We start from the raw sequence: 20,501 nt of genomic DNA on the forward strand, positions 1-20,501 counted from the left end.
GCATCCGGAATAAAGGACGGCCACTTTCCTCCCCTTCTCTTGCAATGTATCTATTCAGCTTTGATGAGCTGCACCAGTAATGGCAGCAAATCGAACTGTTATCTCAAAAGGACTCACATATAATATTCAAAGAGGGGTAAAATGGAAAACAGTGAAGACAGCAGGCATCAGTTGGGTACTATGTGATTCAGCAAAAAGGATATGCCCATCTAAAGGTTACAAACGGCCTTCCTTAACTGACAGAAGGGAAAAGGAGTGACAGTTCAATGGGACTTCTATCCCCTCAAAATGCGAGCCAAACATGTGCCTTCACATGCAGCAGTGTAATCTTCAGCCTGCACTACCAATATAAAAAAAAAAAAAAAAAAAAAAAAAAAAAAGGCAGTCTGAAACTATCTGCAAGGCATACAGGATAGAAGAGATTTTTAACATTCCTTCAGCTGAAAAGCTGTTGCTGTGTCACTAATTACCACTTAAAACAAAGCTTACAGCTGACTCAAACATAAGGCTCAGGTCTTTCTGATGTCATTTGCTGAGTGCAACGTACCTCACGTTCCAAGCAGTGGTGAAGTCGGGGTTCAGCAGCAACAGGGTACATGTGATATCTATCAGCTCTAAAATGATTGAACAAGAGAAACAAAAATTAGTAATGATTCACACACAGCAGCGTTCTCTCTGCACTCCCTGTCCTTCCTCAAAGTCTCTCCTCCACAGGCTGCTGTACCTATGGGTGCCCCCACCTCTGTAAAACACTGCTCTGTCTCATTCCAGAAGAAATGCTAGCTTAATTTAAGAGGGAGCAAAATCTGCCATATCCTCCCTTTTCACTATTTAAAATAATGGACTTCTGTCTTGCTAACAACCTACATCTGAGAAGTTTGCAGCTGGAAGTTTCTGACCTCTATCTGTACTGCTATAAACAAACATACAGTATGCCCTCAGCGAGGGACAGCCATTACATAGAATCTGTGAGTATTTAGTGATTTAAATTTCAGACACACTATATATAGCATAAACAGAGAATTCTTCAAAGAAAATCCAACAATTTTTAAATAAGATAGTACCATTAAAAATATACCCTACTATTTCAGTAAAAGTCTGAGCTGCAGGTGGCTGCCATATACCATACCATTACAAAAAATACACATACTATAAAAAACCTGTAGCTAGGAATATGAAACACCATGACGATCAATCAGGATCACAAAATAACTGCTAACTGCACAGAAAACACTTTAAATATATTCTGAAGTGACAGCCTTCCTTCAGACTGAGGTTTTAAGACTAATTCACTAAAAAAAGAACAAACAGAACATTTGTTTGTATCCCTGCATTTAAGCACTGGACAGACTGTAGATTTATGTATTACACTTATTTTTAACAATGTTGTAAAATCAAGACTGAGGTATACAGTTGCTGAGAATGGAAGAGTAATTTCATTGTAACCTATCCCTTTGCAGTCCACTGCACCTTTTGAGCAGTTTTGAGTCCCACCAGGGTAACAGCAGGGATTCAAGAGGCATCTCCACTTAAGCTTGAGATACTAGGGACTATCACTATGTTGGCTCCCTTAAACTCTGCTCTCAGGAGACACAGCGTCAGATCAGTTAACCTGTGCCACAAACACAATTCTTAAATTTACATAGTAATTTTGCAATTGAGTAAGAAGAAGAAATTTGCTTCAAAACTGAAGTTGACTATCCAGGCTTTTACTGCCAAGAAAGTTGGGCTACATTCTCTCCTAATCACCCTGCATTTAACATACTAAACAGATTGTACTCCAGGTGATTTCCAGCAAATAAGAGGCACTTTATTACTTTTTAAGGAAAAAAAGGAAAAGGAAAAGGAAAAAGAGGGTATTCTCATGGAACTACATCTCTGGTCAGTGCAGTTAGTATGACTGTAAAATGAAATTTTAAAAAGTCACTGATGAAATGCAACAATAATGGAGCGTATTAATTCAAAATGCAAAGGAACATGGCTTCGTGTATCTTTGAACCAAGACTTTGAGAGAAGTTAATATTTAAGTGGGTCAAAAAAGTGGAGTACTTTTGTATATTACTGTATGACTGCTCGTTCACTTATGTCCAACAAAGTAATCTGGTGCTTCCCATGATGTTCCCGCTTATGGGAACATGTTATTCCATCATGTCATGCGGGGGGGAGGGAGGTGGGGCAGAGTTCTTCAGTGCACTAAGTTGTTACGGTGATATTTTTAAAATTATCTCAAGGCACTAACTTAACTTTCCATTTTCATGAGTTTTAGTTGAGATTTTTTTTCTCCTTTAATGAAAGATTTCCTTTTAAACCCCTCTTTATTGCCAGGGAATGAATATTTCTCATATGTGCAAAGCTTTCTAATTTGCTGCCTAAGCTTACAAAGCTTTTTCTTTGACTTATCCAATCCCTGAACCAGCAAAGTACCTCAACACCTATTTAATTTTAGACAGATGAATTGCCCAATTGAAATATCCAGGATTACTCACATATGTAAAATTAAACACCTACTAAGTGTTTTGCTGGCTAATGTTTCAATTTACATTCAAAAACTTCATTGGCAACATTTAACAAAATACCAGTTTTATAAGGATCTATAGTTAAAATTGTGAGCTGTCATTGTTTTGTTTAATTTTCCATTCTACCTTCTCAAAATATCAGTAGTTATTCTGTATTTTTAAAATCTCTCAATTTTACATATCACAAATATAAGTAATTAAGTGCTCTGATTATTCTGCTACTACTACCTTGTGTCATAAACAATACACAAAAATTGCCTTTCAAAATGCAATAGGCCATGAGCTAATAATAACTCCTCCAAGGTAACATATATCTTTTTTACATCAAATTCACAGTACCTACTACATGGCAACTGAGAGTTTCTTCAAAGAAAAAAAAAATAATATCAGGAATTGCAAGTTTTGTTGCTAACACAAAGCAAGGCTAAATACCTTTATTCGTTTAATTGCATTTTTACCCCATCCAGCCAACTTTCTCTCCAACTGGTGATTATTTACAAAAACAAACAAACAACAACCCCCTCTACCCCCAAACCCACAAAATCCAAAACACAAGAAACTTTAATACTAGTTTCTCCCCTAGACAAGCGAGTCACATATATTTTAAACTTGCTTTAAGTTATATTTAATCTGGACTGCCAGCAAATTGCTGGCTTAGTATAATTTTTGAAACATACTATGCAGAGTTCAGCACACCAAATCTAGGTTGATTGACACTTCCCATGGTGAACTTTATTTTCAGCTGCTTATCACTTTGCCAAGAGGTCAGTAGGCTGCATCTGAAGGCTCCAATGCTCAACCATGGTAAGTATCGATGCAACAGGACTGTGCAATAGAACAGATGTCTGCAGGACTTTTTCATTTGCTACAGGTGGGAAACTTGTTTGCTATAGGAGGGAAAGGTAAATGGAACTGTGCAGTGCAGAATAAAAGTAGAGACGCAGCAAAATGCGGCAACAAAAAACAGGATTAGAGGCAGTTCTGAACCAAGTCATAAAAAATTCTGAATTTGTGAGTGCTGGATTTTCTAAATAGAATAATGGTTTTAGTAATTATTAGGTACTACCACTGTATATGATATGGTTGACAAGACATGTTAAGCAAAAGCTTATTCCAGCCTAGTTCAGTCTTTTGAATACGTTTTAGAAACTGTTTTCATAGTCTACATGACTCCACTTAGAACAATATAGTTTGTTTATCCTACTAAGTCATGATTTCCAGTTAACATGACTATTTTAGTAACGCCAAAGGTCTGGAATAGCACCAAATCAAGCCCAATTTGAAGAGAAGGTTGTCTAACATTTTGTCTGTTTTCCCATTACAGAGGTTCACTGTATCCTGAACATTATCAAAGAAGCAGACAAAAGGAAAATCTCAGAGCAATACCCAGTTCTTTCATGTTGATGTTCTTTGATGCTTTGTGCAATACGTAACAGATGAAGATTTCATGAAGTGTGGATTCTGAGCCAGAGATGTCAAATGACACAATTTTAGTAACCTCTGAGCCACTTTTCAATAGAAAGTCTTACGACAGATCTGGCACACAATGACAGTAGTTGCCCGCTAGCTCCCTCTGTGTCAGTAACAAAAATCAATGTCTTTTATTTACAATTTAAAAGTACCTTCTGCTGGATACATTTTAAGCAAACTATAGCATCATAGGTGCTCACAACATACATGTCCTTTTGTACTTGAAAGTCTCCCCAGCTGCAAAAGGACAAATATGACAATGTTTTTAGTTCATTTTCTTTTTAAATATGGCTGTATCCAGATTTTTATTTTTATAAGTGTATTGCACTAAGATGTGCTTTTCAGAAGAGTGTTGTAAAAGTAGAAACACAGATTTATGGGAAATCAGGATATTCTGGGACTATGCACAACAATACTTTGCATAAAAAGAGAAGTTTGTAACAATTTCAGAAAACCATCTTGTGACAATACAAATAATATGCATTCATAAATTAAAAAAATACTGGAGAAAGGACAAAAACATATTGTAAAATTAGAATTTCTAAACTGGAACAATAGCAATAAGAGAAGTAGTCATGATTCTCGATTCCAAGTATCCAAAAGACACCATAACTGAATTAAACATCTGTCACAGTAAGCTATCAATGACTGAGTATAAAGCACTTCCTTCTTCCAGGATCCTGCTAGAAAAGTATCAGACACCACATCTAAAAACAGACACTTGAATCAGCATGCTGGTTTTCTTCTCTGTTCTATTTAAAATGGCTTACAGTAATTCAAACAACACAAAAGAGGTAACAAGACTACATTTGAAACTACTGTTTATTTTAAGGATCAATAGAATATGCAATTGAGTTTTTGTTGCAGTAATAAACAAATCTATACCTTCACTATACTCAGAAGAAAACAATTACCTTGCCAAAATCCAAGCATGCACTTTTGCCTACAAAAAGGAATTTGGAGGAAAAGCCTTGAAGATATTTCAAACATATAGAAAATGTAACATCTCTTGATAGATTATGCTTACTTATGCCACGTTAGACACAATTCTGTGAGTCCACCTGGGAAAGACTTCTGCCTTCATTCCCTCCACCACTGCAGTTTAGTTTCTGCTAAAATTTCGGGATGCCCCCGAAGATGGCCATGACTCCGTGGGAAAGCCCACACTGGAGCACTCTGTGCCTGAAGGACTGCAGCCCATGGAAGGGACCCTGTCCTGGTTTCAGCTGGGATAGAGTTAGCTGTCTTCCTAGTAGCTGGTACAGTGCTATGTTTTTGAGTTTCGTATGAGAAGATTGTTGATAACATTGATATTTTCAGTTGTTGCTAAGTAAAGTGAAGGATTTTTCAGCTTCTCATGCCCAGCCAGCAAGAAGGGGACACAGCCAGGGCAGCTGACCCAAAGTGGCCAAAGGGGTATTCCATACCATGTCACATCACATCTAGTATAGAAACTGGGGGGAGTGGGGCTGGGGGGGATCACCGCTTGGAGACTGACTGGGTGTCTGTCGGCGGGTGGTAAGCAATTGCATTGTGCATCACTTGCATATTCCAATCCTTTTATTACTACTATTGTCATTTTATTAGTGTTACTATTATCATTATTAGTTTCTTCTTTTCTGTTCTATTAAATTGTTCTTATCTCAACCCAAGTTTTACCTTTTTTTCCGACTCCCTCCCCTATCCCACTGGGTGGGGGGAAGTGAGTGAACAGCTGTGTCGTGCTTAGTTGCTGGCTGGGGCTAAACCACGACAGTCCGTTTGGCGCCCAACGTGGGGCATGAAGGGTTGAGACAATGACAAGCCTAACCAGAGCTTGTTAAAATGAATTTGTTACAAGCATTTATTACATTGGTCTAATAGTCACTGGTCACTGTGTTGATTTATGAGTTCTTAGAGTTGTGGCACTTGTTTTTAGAGTTCTGTTATGTATCACCTCACTTGCTGTGTGGAGTCCCTGTGCTGCTGCTTATCATCTGTGGGAGGTGGATTAAGGTTTTCGCTTTGATGTATTGTGTAATACTGGCTTATGGTATGATAAAATTACCGGTTGCGGAACTAATCCGGTGTTTGCATTCAGCATTGTCGTCACTTCTATACTTCGGGAGCCATCTGTGGGAAGCTATTAATAATTACACCATTCACCCTTCTTCCTCAGAGAGCCAATCTATGGGTGAGACACATTTCTTCCCCAGTCTCGTTACAATGGCGTTCGAGAATTTTGGAAAATTTGAATACCCTTGGGACATGGAGACCAGTATGGTCCTATTGCTAGGAACTAGCATATTCCTGAATGTGGTTCAGGCCTTGTTTAAGGTTAAACAACTATTGAAGAAGATCACCCAGAGGTCTGCCCTGAGGCTGCATAATTACAAGTGGCAGGGTGTAGGGGGTAGTATGGGCAAATGCCTAGGGTGGTGTTCCAAAACACCTCTGGTATTTTGGAACTTCACCCTTGAACAAGTGCAGAATCCTGAAAAACTAGCAGAACATTTGGAAAAAGTATGCTGTCATCACCCTGACAATTCCAGGGAGACACAACTCACTGCAATGTGCTGCGTCCTGGCCCATGCCCGTTGAACCCTGTTTAATACCACTCAGTATCCTCAAGGGGAAGAGAAGGACCTTGGATCTAACAACAAGGTGACAGGCACTGCGGCCACTCCAACCCCTGCATCAGTATCAGTTGCCCCCCGTACAGAAGAAGAAATATACAAAAAAACCCAGTTCACTTAGCGAAGGATGAAGGTGAACCAGGGTCATCACAGGAACAGGAGGAAGAGGCAGAACCAGAGGTAATCACCCGATCCCTATCCTTGAGTGAGCTGTGGGATACACGAAAAGATTTTGGCTGTTGTATAGGTGAGCACATTATCACCTGGGTGCTCCGATGCTGGGGTAGTGGGGCTAGTAGCCTGGAATTAGAAGGTAGGGAAGCCAAGCAGCTGGGATTGCTTGCCAGGGAAGGTGGCATTGACAAGGCAATTGGAAAAGGGCACCAGCCCTCAGCCTCTGGAGGCGACTCCTCTCAAGTGTGAGGGAATGGTACCCTTTTCAGGATGATATTGTATGAAGCAAATGGACCACCACGGAGAGAGGTATCCAATACCTGAGGGAATTAGCCGTGCTAGAGACGATTTATTGTGACTCAGATAACACACAATCACCTAAAGATGCAGACAAAGTCCAATGCACATGACCCATGTGGCGGAAGTTTGTACGGAGCGCACCATCGTCCTATGCCAACACACTGGCAGTAATGACCTGAAAGACAAAGAGGCACCGATGGTGGATGAAATCACTCAGCAACTCTGGCAATGCGAAGAAAATCTTAACTCCTCCGTACAAGTCTGCATTGTGGCTGTGGAGAAGCTGTCCCAGGATGTCCAGCAAATCAAAGAGGATATGTCCCACTCCTCATCTGTAAGGACCAATGCCTCAGCTATTAGGAGTGTGCGTTCCTCTGCCAGAGAGAATATAGAAGGAACACACCACGAGGTGCCCTGTGATTCTACCTATCTGACCACAGAGAGGACATGAGGAAATTGGATGGAAAACCTACCTCGATCCTAGATGCTCGGGTAGGTGAGTTGCGAGGAAAAAGCACCACAACACGGAATTTTCCCAAGAAAAATGCCGCTCCAGTTTCCAAAGAGAGTAGAAGGGCTGATCTTATTTCTGATCCTCTTGAAGGGGCTTTTGAGTCAACTTCACAAGAAGTTGGTAACGGACACTCTGACCAGATTTAGAGGGGCCCTGCCTCCAGCCAGGTGGAGGAGAGGGATAACCAGGTCTATTGGACTGTGTGGATTCGATGGCCTGGCACGTTAGACCCACAGAAGTACAAGGCTTTAGTAGACACCAGTGCACAGTGGTACTCTAATGCCATCAAGCTATAAAGTGGCAGAACCCATCTCTATTCCTGGGGTGACAGGGGGATCACAAGAGCTAACTACTGGAAGCTGAAGTAAGCCTAATTGGGAGTGAATGGCAGAAACACCGTATTGTGACTGGGCCAGAGGCCCCGTGCATCCTTGGCATAGACTATCTGAGGAGAGGGTATTTTAAGGATCCAAAGGGGTATTGATGGGCTTTTGGTATAGCTGCCTTGGAGATGGAGGGAATTAAGCAGCTGTCTACCTTGCCTGGTGTCTCTCAAGACCTTTTGATTGTGGGGTTGCTGAGGGTTGAAGAACAAGTGCCAACTGCTACCACAACAGTGCACCAGCGGCAATATCACATGAACTAAGACTCCCTGGTTCCTACCCACAAGTTGATTCGTCGACTGGAGAGCCAAGGGGTGATCAGCAACACTCGCTCACCCTTTAATAGTCCCATATGGCCAGTGCAAAAGTCTAATGGCGAGTGGAGACTAACAGTTGACTATCGTAGCCTGAATGAAGTTACGCTGCTGCTGAGTGCTGCCATGCCAGACGTGCTAGACCTCCAATATGAACTAGAATCAAAGGCAGCCAAGCGGTACACCACAACTGACATTGCTAATGCGTTTTTCTCAATCCTTCTGGCAGCAGAGTGCTGGCCACAATTTGCTTTCACTGGAGAGGCATCCAGTACACTTGGAATCAACTGCCCCAGGGGTGGAAACACAGCCCCACCATTTGCCATGGACTGATTCAGACTGCACTGGAAAAGGGTGAAGCTCCAGAACACCTGCAATGCATTGATGGCATCATCATATGGGGCAACACAGCAGAAGACTTCGAGAAAGGGAAGAAAATAAACCAAATCCTTCTGAAAGCTGGTTTTGCCACAAAACAAAGTAAGGTCAAGGGACCTGCACAGGAGACCCAGTTTTTAGGAATAAAATGGCAAGACAGGTGTCATCAGATCCCAATGGATGTGATCAACAAAAGAACAGCTATGTCCCCACCCACTAATAAAAAGGAAACACAGGCTTTCTTAGGTGTTGTGGGCTTTTGGAGGATGCATATTCCAAATTACAGTCAAATTGTAAGCCCTTTCTATCAAGTAACCTAGAAGACGAACGATTTAAATGGGGCCCTGAGCAACGACAAGCCTTTGAACAAATTAAGCAGGAGATTGTTCATGCAGTAGCCCTTGGGCCAGTCCGGGCAGGACAAAATGTTAAAAATGTGCTCTATACCACAGCCAGGGAGAATGGCCCTACCTGGAACCTCTGGCAGAAAGCACCTGGGGAGACCCAAGGCCAACCCCTGGGGTTTTGGAGTCAGGGGTACAGAGGATCCGAGGCTCATTATAATCCAACTGAAAAAGAGATATTGGCAGCATATGAAGGAGTTCGAGCTGCCTCAGATGTGGTTGGTAGTGAAGCACAGCTCCTCTTAGCACCCCGACTGCCAGTGCTGGGCTGGATGTTCAAAGGGAGGGTCTCCTCTACACATCACGCAACTGATGCCACATGGAGTAAGTGGGTCGTGCTGATCACACAATGAGCTCACATAGGAAACCCCAGTCGCCCAGGAATTTTGCAAGTGATCACAGACTGGCCAGAAGGCAAAAATTTTGGAATATCGCCAGAGGAGGAGGTGACGTATGCTGAAGAGGCCCCACTGTATAATAAACTGCCAGAAAATGAGAGGCAATATGCCCTGCTCACTGATGGGTCCTGTCACATTGTGGGAAAGCACTGGAGGTGGAAGGCTGCTGTATAGAGTCCTACACGACAAGTCGCAGAAACTGCTGAAGGAGGTGAATCGAGTCAGTTTGCAGAGGTGAAAGCCATCCGGTTAGCGTTAGACATCACTGAAAGAGAAAAGTGGCCAGTGCTCTGTCTCTATACTGACTCATGGATGGTGGCAAATGCCCTGTGGGGGTGGTTACAGCAATGGAAGCAGAGCAACTGGCAGTGCAGAGGCAAACCCATCTGGGCTGCTGCACGGTGGCAAGATATTGCTGCCCAGCTAAAGAAGCTAGTGGTAACAGTATGTCACGTAGATGCCCACGTACCCAAGAGTTGGGCCACTGAAGAACACCAAAAGAACTAACAGGTGGATCAGGCTTCCAAGATTGAAGTGGCTCAGGTGGACCTGGACTGGCAACATAAGAGCAAGCTATTTATGGCTCGATGGGCCCACAACACCTCAGGCCACCAGGGAAGAGATGCAACATATAGATGGGGTGGACTTGCCCATGGATACTATTGCACAAGTTATCTATGAATGTGAAACGTGCTGCAATTAAGCAAGCCAAGCGGCTGAAGCCCCCATGGTATGGAGGGTGATGGCTGAAATATAAATACGGGGAAGCCTGGAAGATTGACTATATCACACACCCACAAACTCAACAAGACAAGCGCCATGTGCTTAGAATGGTGGAAGCAACCACCAGGTGGCTGGAAACATACCCTGTGCCCCAAGCCACCACCCAGAACACTATCCCAGGCCTTGAAAAGCAAGCCTTGTGACGACACGGCACCCCAGAAAGAATTGGGTCAGACAATAGGACTCATTTCCAAAACAACCTTATACACACCTGGGCCAAAGAGCATGGCATTGAGTGGGTATATCACATCCCCTATCATGCACCAGCCTCCTGGAAAACTGAACAATACAATGGACTGTTAAAGACTACATTGAGAGCAATGGGGGCTGGGTCCTTCAAACATTGGGATACACATTTAGCGAAAGCCACTTGGTTAGTCAACACCAGAGGATCTGCCAATCAGGATGGCCCTGCCCAGTCAGAACTTTTACGTACTGTAGAAGGGGACAAAGCCCCTGTAGTGCACATTAAAAATACGTTAGGGAAGACAGTCTGGTTTAGTCCTGCCTCAGGCAGAGGTAACCCCATTCGTGGAATTGCTTTTGCTCAAGGACCTGGGTGCATTTGGTGGGTGATGCGAAAAGATGGGGAAGTCTGACGTGTGCCTCAAGGTTCTATTAAATTGTTCTTATCTCAACCCACGAGTTTTACCTTTTTTTCCGATTCCCTCCCCCATCCCACTGGGTAGGGGGGACGTGAGTGAGCGGCTGTGTGGTGCTCAGGTGCTGGCTGGGGTTAAACCATGACAGACCCACACTGGAGCAGTCTGTGAAGGACTGCAGCCCGTGGGAAGGACTCGCACTGGAGAAGTTCGTGGAGAACTGTCTCCATGGGAGGGACCCCACACTGGAGCAGGGGAAGAGTGAGGAGTTCTCCCCCTGAGGAGGAAGGAGCGGCAGAGACAACATGTGATGAACTGACCCCAACCCGTGTTCCCTGTCCCACTGCGCTGCTGGAGAGAGGAGGTAGAGAAAAACCGGGAGTGGAGTTGAGCTGGGAAGGAAGGAGGGGTGGGGAGAAGGTGTTTTTAAGATTTGGTTTTATTTCTTATTATCCTGTTTTGATTTGATTGGTAGTAAATTAAATTGATTTTGTTTTTTCCTCAAGTTGAGTCTGGGTTTTTTTGCCCATGACCATAATGAGTGAGTGATCCTTCCCTGTCCTTGTCTTGGCCCATAAGCTTTTCTTTATATCCTCTCCTCCTTATCCCACCAGGGAGCAGGAGGTAGGAGGGAGGAGTGAGTGAGCAGCTTCTGGTGCTTTGTTGCCTGCTGGGCTTAAACCATGACAACAACCCAATGAATAGTGGCTGTTGGGTGCATTCCAGGAGGGGAAGACAGTCCGAGACAGTCATTTTAAAGCACAATGGACACAGCCAGTGTTTTATGGATTAGGCTAGTTTCATGCAAACAGAAAAAAATTAAAATATGGTAACAGGCCCGAACTGAAACCCAGGTGCATGTGAGACACCAAAGGTCTAAACTCTGTGAATAGTCACGAGTTTTCCTTCAACAGAAAAGATATCCCTCTTTCTGGGACACAAAAATGTGGAAAATGCCGCAGCAGGTAGAAGATACTAGAAAGAAGCCTCAAAAAAAAAAAAAAAAAAAATAAACACCAGAAATAAGACACTGAGATAAGTCTACAGTAAGAATATTTTTTATGCTGACTGCTATTTAGAAGAGACCTGAAACCATGAACAAAAAAATTAGTTTCTTAAACTACAGTTATCCTTTTTCATTATTGCTCTGAACAGAATAGGACACTTTGTAAGCAGTCAAATATCTCCCATGTCACATCTGTTTGTAATTCCTTAACAATTCAAAATAGACAACATAGACTAAAATATGTACCCTCAGTAAGTTTGCAGACAACACCAAGTTGGCCAGGAATGTTGATCTGCTTGAGGGAAGGCAGGCTCTACAGAGGGATCTGGACAGGCTGGATCGATGGGCCGAGGCCAATTGTATCAGGTTCAACAAGGCCAAGTGCTGGGTCCTGCACTTGGGTCACAGCAACCCCATGCAGCGCTACAGGCTTGGGGAAGAGTGGCTGGAAAGCTGCCCAGCAGAAAAAGACCTGCGGGGGTTGGTCAACGCCTGGCTGAATAGGAGCCAGCAGTGTGCCCAGGTGGCCAAGACGGCCAACAGCATCCTGGCCTGTATCAGAAATAGCATGGCCAGCAGGAGCAGGGAAGTGATTGTTCCCCTGTACTCAGCACTGGTGAGGCCGCACCTCGAGTACTGTGTTCAGTTTTGGGCCCCTCACTACAGGAAAGACATTGAGGTGCTGGAGCGTGTCCAGAGAAGGGCAACCAAGTTGGTGAGGGGCCTGGAGCATAAATCTTATGAGGAGCGGCTGAGGGAACTGGGGTTCTTTAGTCTGCAGAAAAGGAGGCTGAGGGGAGACCTTATCGCTCTCTGCAACTGCCTGAAAGGGGGTTGTAGCGAGGTGGGTGTCGGTCTCTTCTCCCAAGTAACAAGCGATAGGATGAGAAGAAGCAGCCTCAAGTTGTGTGTGCCAGGGGAGGTTTAGATTGGATATTAGGAAAAATTTCTTCACCAAAAAGGTTGTCAAGCATTGGAACAGGCTGCCCAGGAAAGTGGTTGAGTGATCATCTCTGGAGATATTTTAAAAGACATGTAGATGTGATGCTAGGGATATGGTTTAGTGGTGGACTTGGCAGTGTTGAGTTTACAGTTGGACTCGATGATCTTAAAGGTTTTTTCCAACCTAAATGATTCTATGGTTCTATGATAAATACAAAATGTGCATCAAGAATCACAAAAGATACTATTCTCCAAATGGGTAACTTACCATCTTTGTTCAGCCATTGTCTTCTTTGTCTGTAGAGGACAAGTTTATTGTGGACATATGGCAAAAGAAACTTGACACACCAGCTTTCCACACCAAGCTTGTTTTCTACGAGGACGATAGGGCTCCGGTTATACCTGGCTTCAGGGCAGGGTATTAATCCAATTTCATCTCTTAAAAAAACAGAAAGAAATAATTAAACTTCTTTCCAGTAGATGCTAATTATTCTTCTCAATAGAGTAGACTGGCAATGCTTCCCACCCAGTTAGTCCATCACCTTTTTCCACGTTTTTACCAAAATCTGTACTCATTATCCTCAACTCACCTTCTTGATTCTTGCCGGACTGCAGGTAGGGTAAAATACATTTTCAGAAAGCCATCCTCTGCAAAACTTACGCAGTATATTAACTTGGCAAATGAATGATTCAAACATGTTTTAAGGCATGAATAAAGATTTAAGTTGAGCAAAAACAGTAAATGTATTTTACCTCTGCACAATTTATTTAGACATAATATAAAAGCCGGTTGTGGTTTTGAGTTAAGAGCCGCTACAAAATTTTGTATTAGCTTCCCAGTGCTGTAGTGACAGAAAACCAGAAATATTTTAAGACTTGCTGAAGACTATGGAAGTAATAGCCATGATTAGATGAGCCAGAATGAGTTCAAAAGGAAGATTCCTTTTGGTGATTCTGGCTCTTCTCAATCTTAACATAAAAGGAAAAGTTTTATTAGATTTTCCGAAAGATCCTAAATAAGGAAGGCCCCTTTATTTGTATTTTTAGATTATCACCTAAGCATTTTAACTCAGCTGCATTAACACAAGTACCCCTGGCTTTGTGCTGGAGATGCGATGGAGCTGTAACTGGTACTGCAAGTGAAACAAAACATGTTAACCAGCAGAGGCACCTGACTGACCCAAATGTACCCAAGTGCGCCCTGCAGCAGCATGACCAGGTGCTTTGAAACCAAAGATCAGGCAAAAGAAAGTCACATAGACAGCAACGTGTGTACCTCCACATGTACGTTTCCACATGTCCCATTTTCCCTTCTCCTATGCAAGGCAGTCTGCTGAACAGGGGGAAGATTTGAGACACAGATGCCAGTCTGATTAAACAGCAACTTTGTGTGAGAGGCTTTAATCAAGGCTTTAAAAAAAAAAAAAGCAGTGATGGCCACAAAGATTCATACCAGCAACCAAAGCAGAAGAGACTCAGCTGTTTAGCTTGAAAGGGCCATACCATATTTTACTTTTTCCTCAGCTTTCTCTAGTGTGTAGGGATGTTGGAAGTGCAGCTTTAACAGATTCTTAAAAACAAACACAGGTTGTCAAGCATTCACACTCATTTGGACAGAAAGCAACATTATTTTATATTTCCATTATGCATGATTTCTCCACCAACTCCTGTTTAGTGGAAAATTTTGTTGCTGAGGAGGGACATCCTTAGATCTTAGTCAGGAAAAAAAAAAATTGCTTGTGATCTCAGATAGAAAGCAAATTCTCCACCTTAAATTTTCTCAATACAAGGTCTACAGACACACTCCAAGTGTCAGCCCCACAACCCCAATTCAATTATCTTAACCTAATTTTCTTACTGGACAACCTAAGTGTACCGATTTAGTTCCATGTCCTCACTGGATTAATACGAAAGTAATCAAGAGTGACGCCAGGTCCTTGTTTAAGAATATATTTGCTTGTTCAGAAAGCAGATTTAATCTTCCATACATCACAAGCCACAAAGAGCACACGTAACTCGAGGTAAGATATTTACAAATCACTTGGCTCTGTCTCCAAACACACACCCAGGTCCCTTACAGATCCCTGGTCATCTGAGAGAGGAAAACGCCTACCCCATGAACTGCAAGCAATGGGTATCAAAGCAAGATCCTCATCTCTGCTGCTCCACTCAACACAAGTTAAGCTCTTCAAGAAGCTAGTCAGATTAGACCTAAAATGACATTCCAGTCTGCTTCTTTCAACATGGTACCTTATAGCCTGAAGTTTGTACTTACTGCTGGCTCCTTTCTTTTATGAATGTTAAACTCGGTCCTTGGCCAAACTTTGCCTGGCCTTGCATATAGGGACATACAGGTTCCCACTTGCAATGAAGATGCAGTCACCCACAGCTTTGCTAATTAACTCAGTGAATTACCACAAGAATTTACCAGCTGTTGCTTACAAATAGTATACCAAGGGTAAACAGCAAGGAGAGAAAGAAAAAAAAAACAAACCAAACCATCCATCCACACCTTCACTTCTTACCAAATACAAAAGTTGAGGTAAGGTGAGGTAAGTTTCACAACACTGCTTTAAATGTACCAAAATGACACACAGGTAGGTTTTTTTGCACGGAGCTGACAAGTCAGAACACAAAATTGGCAGAGGACTAGACCACTGCATAATGAAATTCACCACGATACAGTGCAACACAAAAAATGGTTTATCTGTTAACTACTCAGTTTTTACTAAGATGCAAACCAGGACTTGTCATTTGGTAGAAGTGTTGTCTCCAACACCTTGGTATTGTTTTTGATTATCCGTGTGGTTCAGAAATCACATGTGGCATTCAGCTCCTGAAAAGGAACAGAATTCACAATGCAAAATACCAGGAGGGCAGATTTATCTAAGATGGGGTGCCTACCTCACAGCCAAAACAATTCATTCAAACCACCATCTATTTCTGCTCCTGAAGGTCCCTCGATCTGCAGAAGGACTAAGTAACAGGGTAGGTGTGTCAGCCGAAGAGACACTGCCTCTGCTCTATCATGTACCCAAAGAAAGCTTCTGCAGCAAGACTCGTAAGCAGGTGCCACTGAATTAGTGCTTGTAAAATGAAGTGACTGAAGTACCCTTCATCTTGTGCAAACCGCCCCTGGCCACATGACAGAAGATGTGCCTGTTCATGACAGGATTGCCCAAACTCATTGCAGGATGGAGGATGCTTCCATTTAGGTCAAGTGACAGGTGCAAGTTGCTCACAATCCTGAAGGAGACGCCAATTGAGGGCTGCTGTTTGTCGATATTTTGTACAACCAGAAGCACCATCTACTATGAAAGTAAGATTTAATTTCTCTCCTTATCCCAGTTTTCTGATATTGTCTCTTGAACTTTAGGAGTTACTTGGTGCTTTTACTTTTATTTTCCTCAAAGCAAGCACCACCAAGTTCCAAAAACTGCATGAATTATCTCTGTATTTACAGGATACCACGCTAGTTCACATTCCTAAAATACACCGTGGAAGCAGCCAGAACTTAGTGGAAGATTTTTAGCTGGGTTGTCATGAAGTCTGCAGCTGTTACAGAGCTTCTTCAGCCCATGATGAGGCTGAAGAAGATGTGCAAGATGAGACCTGGGAGACTGCGGAGCTGCACAATCCAGACCTGGTCCACAGTGCAAACCTCAGCTGTGGCAGAACAGTATTGAGAAGCTGCTGCAGGACCTGCTTCAAGAGTCCCAGTCTGTTGACTCAGCCATTCAATGGCCCTCCCCAAATAAGCCCTAGCCAACCTACTTTAAACTTTTAAAACCATAATGATACAAAAAAGTTCCTTCTTTCACATAATCACAATACCACAGTACTGCTAGGGAAGGAGGCATTTCTTGTGATGCTACCGTGATGGGTCTTCAGCTTTGGGTAGCCCATGTGAAGATTCCTTCTCCCATTTTTTTCTGGAAGATCATCTTTAAAATAACCCAATCTCTCCCCACAGAATTAGACAGAGGATATTAAACAATGGCTGGGAGATCTGAACGAGGCACAATCAGTGGATACAATGCAACTATGATTCTCCTGACAATAAAGACTGGACCTATGTAGCTGAGTAAAGCTTTTAATACTGGAAGACAATCCAAAGCATGGACACTTGAAAAGTGTATATTTTTACATTAAAATAAGTCTCATGAAATGGCTACATGGCTAACAAATTTACAACATTTGAAAGGTAAGGAAGAGGGTGCCTAAAACCAAGAGTTGAAACTTTTTTTTCCTTATCGTGCAGTGTGTCATATACACACGATTCTCTTTTAGAATTTCAGATAATAAATGAATTTGCACATTATGATTACCCATTATCTTAGTGGTACAACTAAAATCTTTCATAAATGAAAGACCAGTAATATATTACTGAAATCCAAAGTACTTCTAGCCAATATTTGCTTCTAAAGAAGCTATAAATATGACACTTTCACTGTTTGCTCTCACATTAATCTCCACTTGATTGGAAACTGCTGCAGTAACAAAGTTCTGCACTGATGACCCCTCTCACTAACTATTACAAACAAATTATTTTTACTTACTAATGGTATATTTGGAAGTACCAATGCTGCACAAAGGTATTAAACAATCTAACAAAAAGAGTATTGGCAAGAAAAATTTCATACTCAGCTACAGTAAAGACTTAAGGAAATATGTTTCTTTCTAAATCCCCTGCAGAGAAATTTGCCATCGCACCAGGAAAAACTTTGATTCAGAGTTTCATATCTAACAAAATGAACTGTGGTGGTTTTCCTACATTAAGACTGTGATGAATTGAGACAAAAAATTATCTGAGCTACAGTGACATAAATGGTTCTTGGCAAACCATAAATGGTATCCTCAGATTTTGTACACAAATGCTAGGCTACCATCTGAGAGTTCATCCTTCCAATTACACCCATCAAATTCATGTACTTTTCTGACAAGTGAGTCTATTTCTGTTTGACTTCACATGCAAAATAACAGCAAAGTTCAGAAAGAAACTATACATTGATCTGCTCACTGTTGGTGATCCGTTCAGTTCCAGGGGGATAGCTCAAGTATATGACTTTATCATGACCTATGCTTATAAGACCGGGTAAAAATATTTTCCAGTAAATTTCATAGCCTTACAAAATTGAAAGCAAGCATGCTGACACAGTTATCTGGCTGAAGAAAGTGTAGCTATCAGGCAGACAAGGCAACAAGAATTTTGTGTTGTATAATTAGTTAAAAGTAAGTTCGTCTTAAAAGGATGAAGTCTTGCTGCAAATTTAATTTAAAGCAAAGAATGAGAAACAACAATCCAACATTCTACTTAGTCTAAAACTGTATTTTTACATGCTTTTTAGTGTTGACCAGAGACAACAACCCCTTTAAAACCTACGAAACTGTGAACCTACCAAAACAAAACACCCATTCTGACAGACGCAAAGGGGGAAAGTGAACAGTGAAAAACAAGGAACAACATATGCTGGAAGAGAGATGAGTAGGGGATAAAAGTATGAGATGTGAAAAGGAACATCACGCACGTGGCAGATCCCTTATTTTCAGTGGAGCCACGCAGATGCCATGTAAAAGAATTCAAACCTGGATCTGTGACACGAACAGGCTGCTCAATTCAAGAGGACAACATCTGTCAGGGACTGCAGCTGCTTATGACTGTCTTGACCACCAGCAGGAAGACAAGATGTCTCCGAGTTACATGAAAATGTCTGGCCAGCATGGCTGCAACCTGGTGCTCTAGAGGCAGAGAGGCATCGTAGCAAAGGGCCTACAGTCTACACTGGCCATGCACAGTCCCATTTCAAGTACTGCAGGTCAGAAATCTAGCAGACCGAATTGATGTTTTTTCTACTTTAGGGGGTAAACTAGCAGTAGCTTGTGCTTTCTCACTCAAAGCATGACATAGCGCATCAGTCTCAAAGCACACAACTCTTGTAGCCTACTTTCACCTCTGAGATTGCATCTATGATATAAAATGGCAACAGCAGCATATTCTTCAAAAACACAAGCTCATAGTTTGCTACCAATAAACAATTCCGGCGAAGGAGTAGGAACTAAGAAGAATCAGAACATTCATTCACAAATACTGGCTGTTTACAGCACATTATGCCTCACAACCTAAAAATGAAGCTTCGTGGCAAAATGCAGTTCTTTTTTAGACAGCATCCATATGCTGTATTTTAAAACCTGGCCACCCACCCAAGTTGCTTACTACATCTATAGAAACATGTGGGTATTCATTCTAACCGTCTCTTTTAAGCAAAGGGATACATTAAGTGCCTGTAAAATTTTCCTACGTAGTTGTTTAGCATACCATTTTCTGGAACAGATTAATAGGCCACCACCTCAGAGACTGCAGCGTTTCCGACCGACACAAATACACCGTTCTTATGTTATGAAGTTGTTATCCATTATGTGCTACCTCATTTGCCATAACCAACATGGAGTTTACATAAACAGATAGAAAGACGCTTCCTTAAACAGTCTGTGCCTTAAAACAACAAAGGACGGGGAAGGAAATAGAAATACAGGAGGTACCTAAACCAGCGTCTCAGAGCTGGCGAGCAGTGGAACTGAAAATAAAACACAGGCCACCTGACCCCCAGATTGTTAGATAAACCTGATTCTCGCACGACAGCAATAACTGCAGCTCATATTTGCAGAGTCGCTCCGTTTGTCTCCTTCAAAACAACACACAATGAGAAGCGCGGGCCTCTCTACGAACAGGTACGGACATGAAGGCGGCGTTCATCGAACCGCGCTGTTCATGCGAGGGTGCAATTCCGTGGGCTTCAGCCCCGAGCTCTGCTTCCACCAGCGCTGCAGCTCTGCCTCGGACACGGGCAGACCCGGCTGCCTTCAGCGGGGCTCGGCACGCCTGACCCACCCCGGCAAAGGTCAGTCCCACCTCGACTACGCTACCAGTTCAACGTTGTCAAACCTCAATTTCAAGTAGAGCTCGCTCAAGAACTTGTCTTAAAAAAAAAAAGATATTCATCGCTTCCAGGTTTCAGAGTCCTCGCCGATTCCCATAACCGAGTGCTTTTTACTGAGGGGGCTGGTTTTGCCCCCGGGCTGACGAAGCAGCCGCGGGCCCCCCGGGCCCCCCGGGCAGCAGGACACCCCTCGCCCCACGGGCGTCCCGGCGCAGGTACGCGGCGTTATCCAGAAGAAGCCGAGGCAGCCGGAGAGCACGGAAGACACGCGGCACCAGCGACCTGCCCCGGCGAAGCGGAGGTGCCAGGGCAGCCGGCAGGCTGGCGCGCCCCGCAGCCCCCGCGCCGGCTGGGGGGAGCCGGCGGGTCCCCGCGACCCCTCACGGCGTGACCTTGGGCCCGGCACCCGGCCCCGACGGGCACCGCCGCGCCCCCGCCCGCCCGGAGCCGAGGGAGCCGGGCCGCCGCCGCCGGCGCCGGCCGAGGAGCACGCACGGGGCTGAGGGCGGGCAGCGCTCCCGGCCCGGCCCCGGCCGCCACCGCCGTCCCCCGCCCCACTCACATGTGAGGGTTCCGCTGGAAGGCGTTGCGAATGTCCTTCACCACCCGCTGCACCAGCACCGCCACCTCCTCCGGCGACTCGGCCATCGCCCACCTCCGCAGCCGGACCCGCCGCGCCGGGCCGGGCCGCGCCGCGCCGGGCCGGGCGGGCAAAGCGCTTCCGGGTCAGCGGCCCGCGGGGAGCCGCGGGAAACGGGCGGGCG

At 43.7% G+C, this 20,501-nt stretch overlaps 1 protein-coding gene across 3 annotated transcripts in view; it reads right to left on the minus strand.

Annotated features, from left to right (window-relative positions):
* PTAR1 (protein prenyltransferase alpha subunit repeat containing 1) overlaps window positions 1-20,455 on the minus strand; it is a 44,984-nt gene extending 24,529 nt beyond the window's left edge. For all 3 annotated transcript variants that reach the window (XM_030004795.1, XM_030004794.1, XM_041120890.1), the window contains exons 1-3: window positions 20,300-20,455; window positions 13,068-13,237; window positions 548-614 (exon numbers count right to left, since the gene is read on the minus strand). In XM_030004795.1, coding sequence (XP_029860655.1) covers window positions 548-614; window positions 13,068-13,237; window positions 20,300-20,385 — 323 coding nt within the window. In that variant the 5' untranslated portion in view covers window positions 20,386-20,455. The remainder of the gene's footprint in view (window positions 1-547; window positions 615-13,067; window positions 13,238-20,299) is intronic.
* Window positions 20,456-20,501: the final 46 nt, after the last annotated feature.

The sequence above is a fragment of the Aquila chrysaetos genome, chromosome Z, assembly GCF_900496995.4.
Source record: "Aquila chrysaetos chrysaetos chromosome Z, bAquChr1.4, whole genome shotgun sequence".
NCBI lineage: Eukaryota > Metazoa > Chordata > Aves > Accipitriformes > Accipitridae > Aquila > Aquila chrysaetos.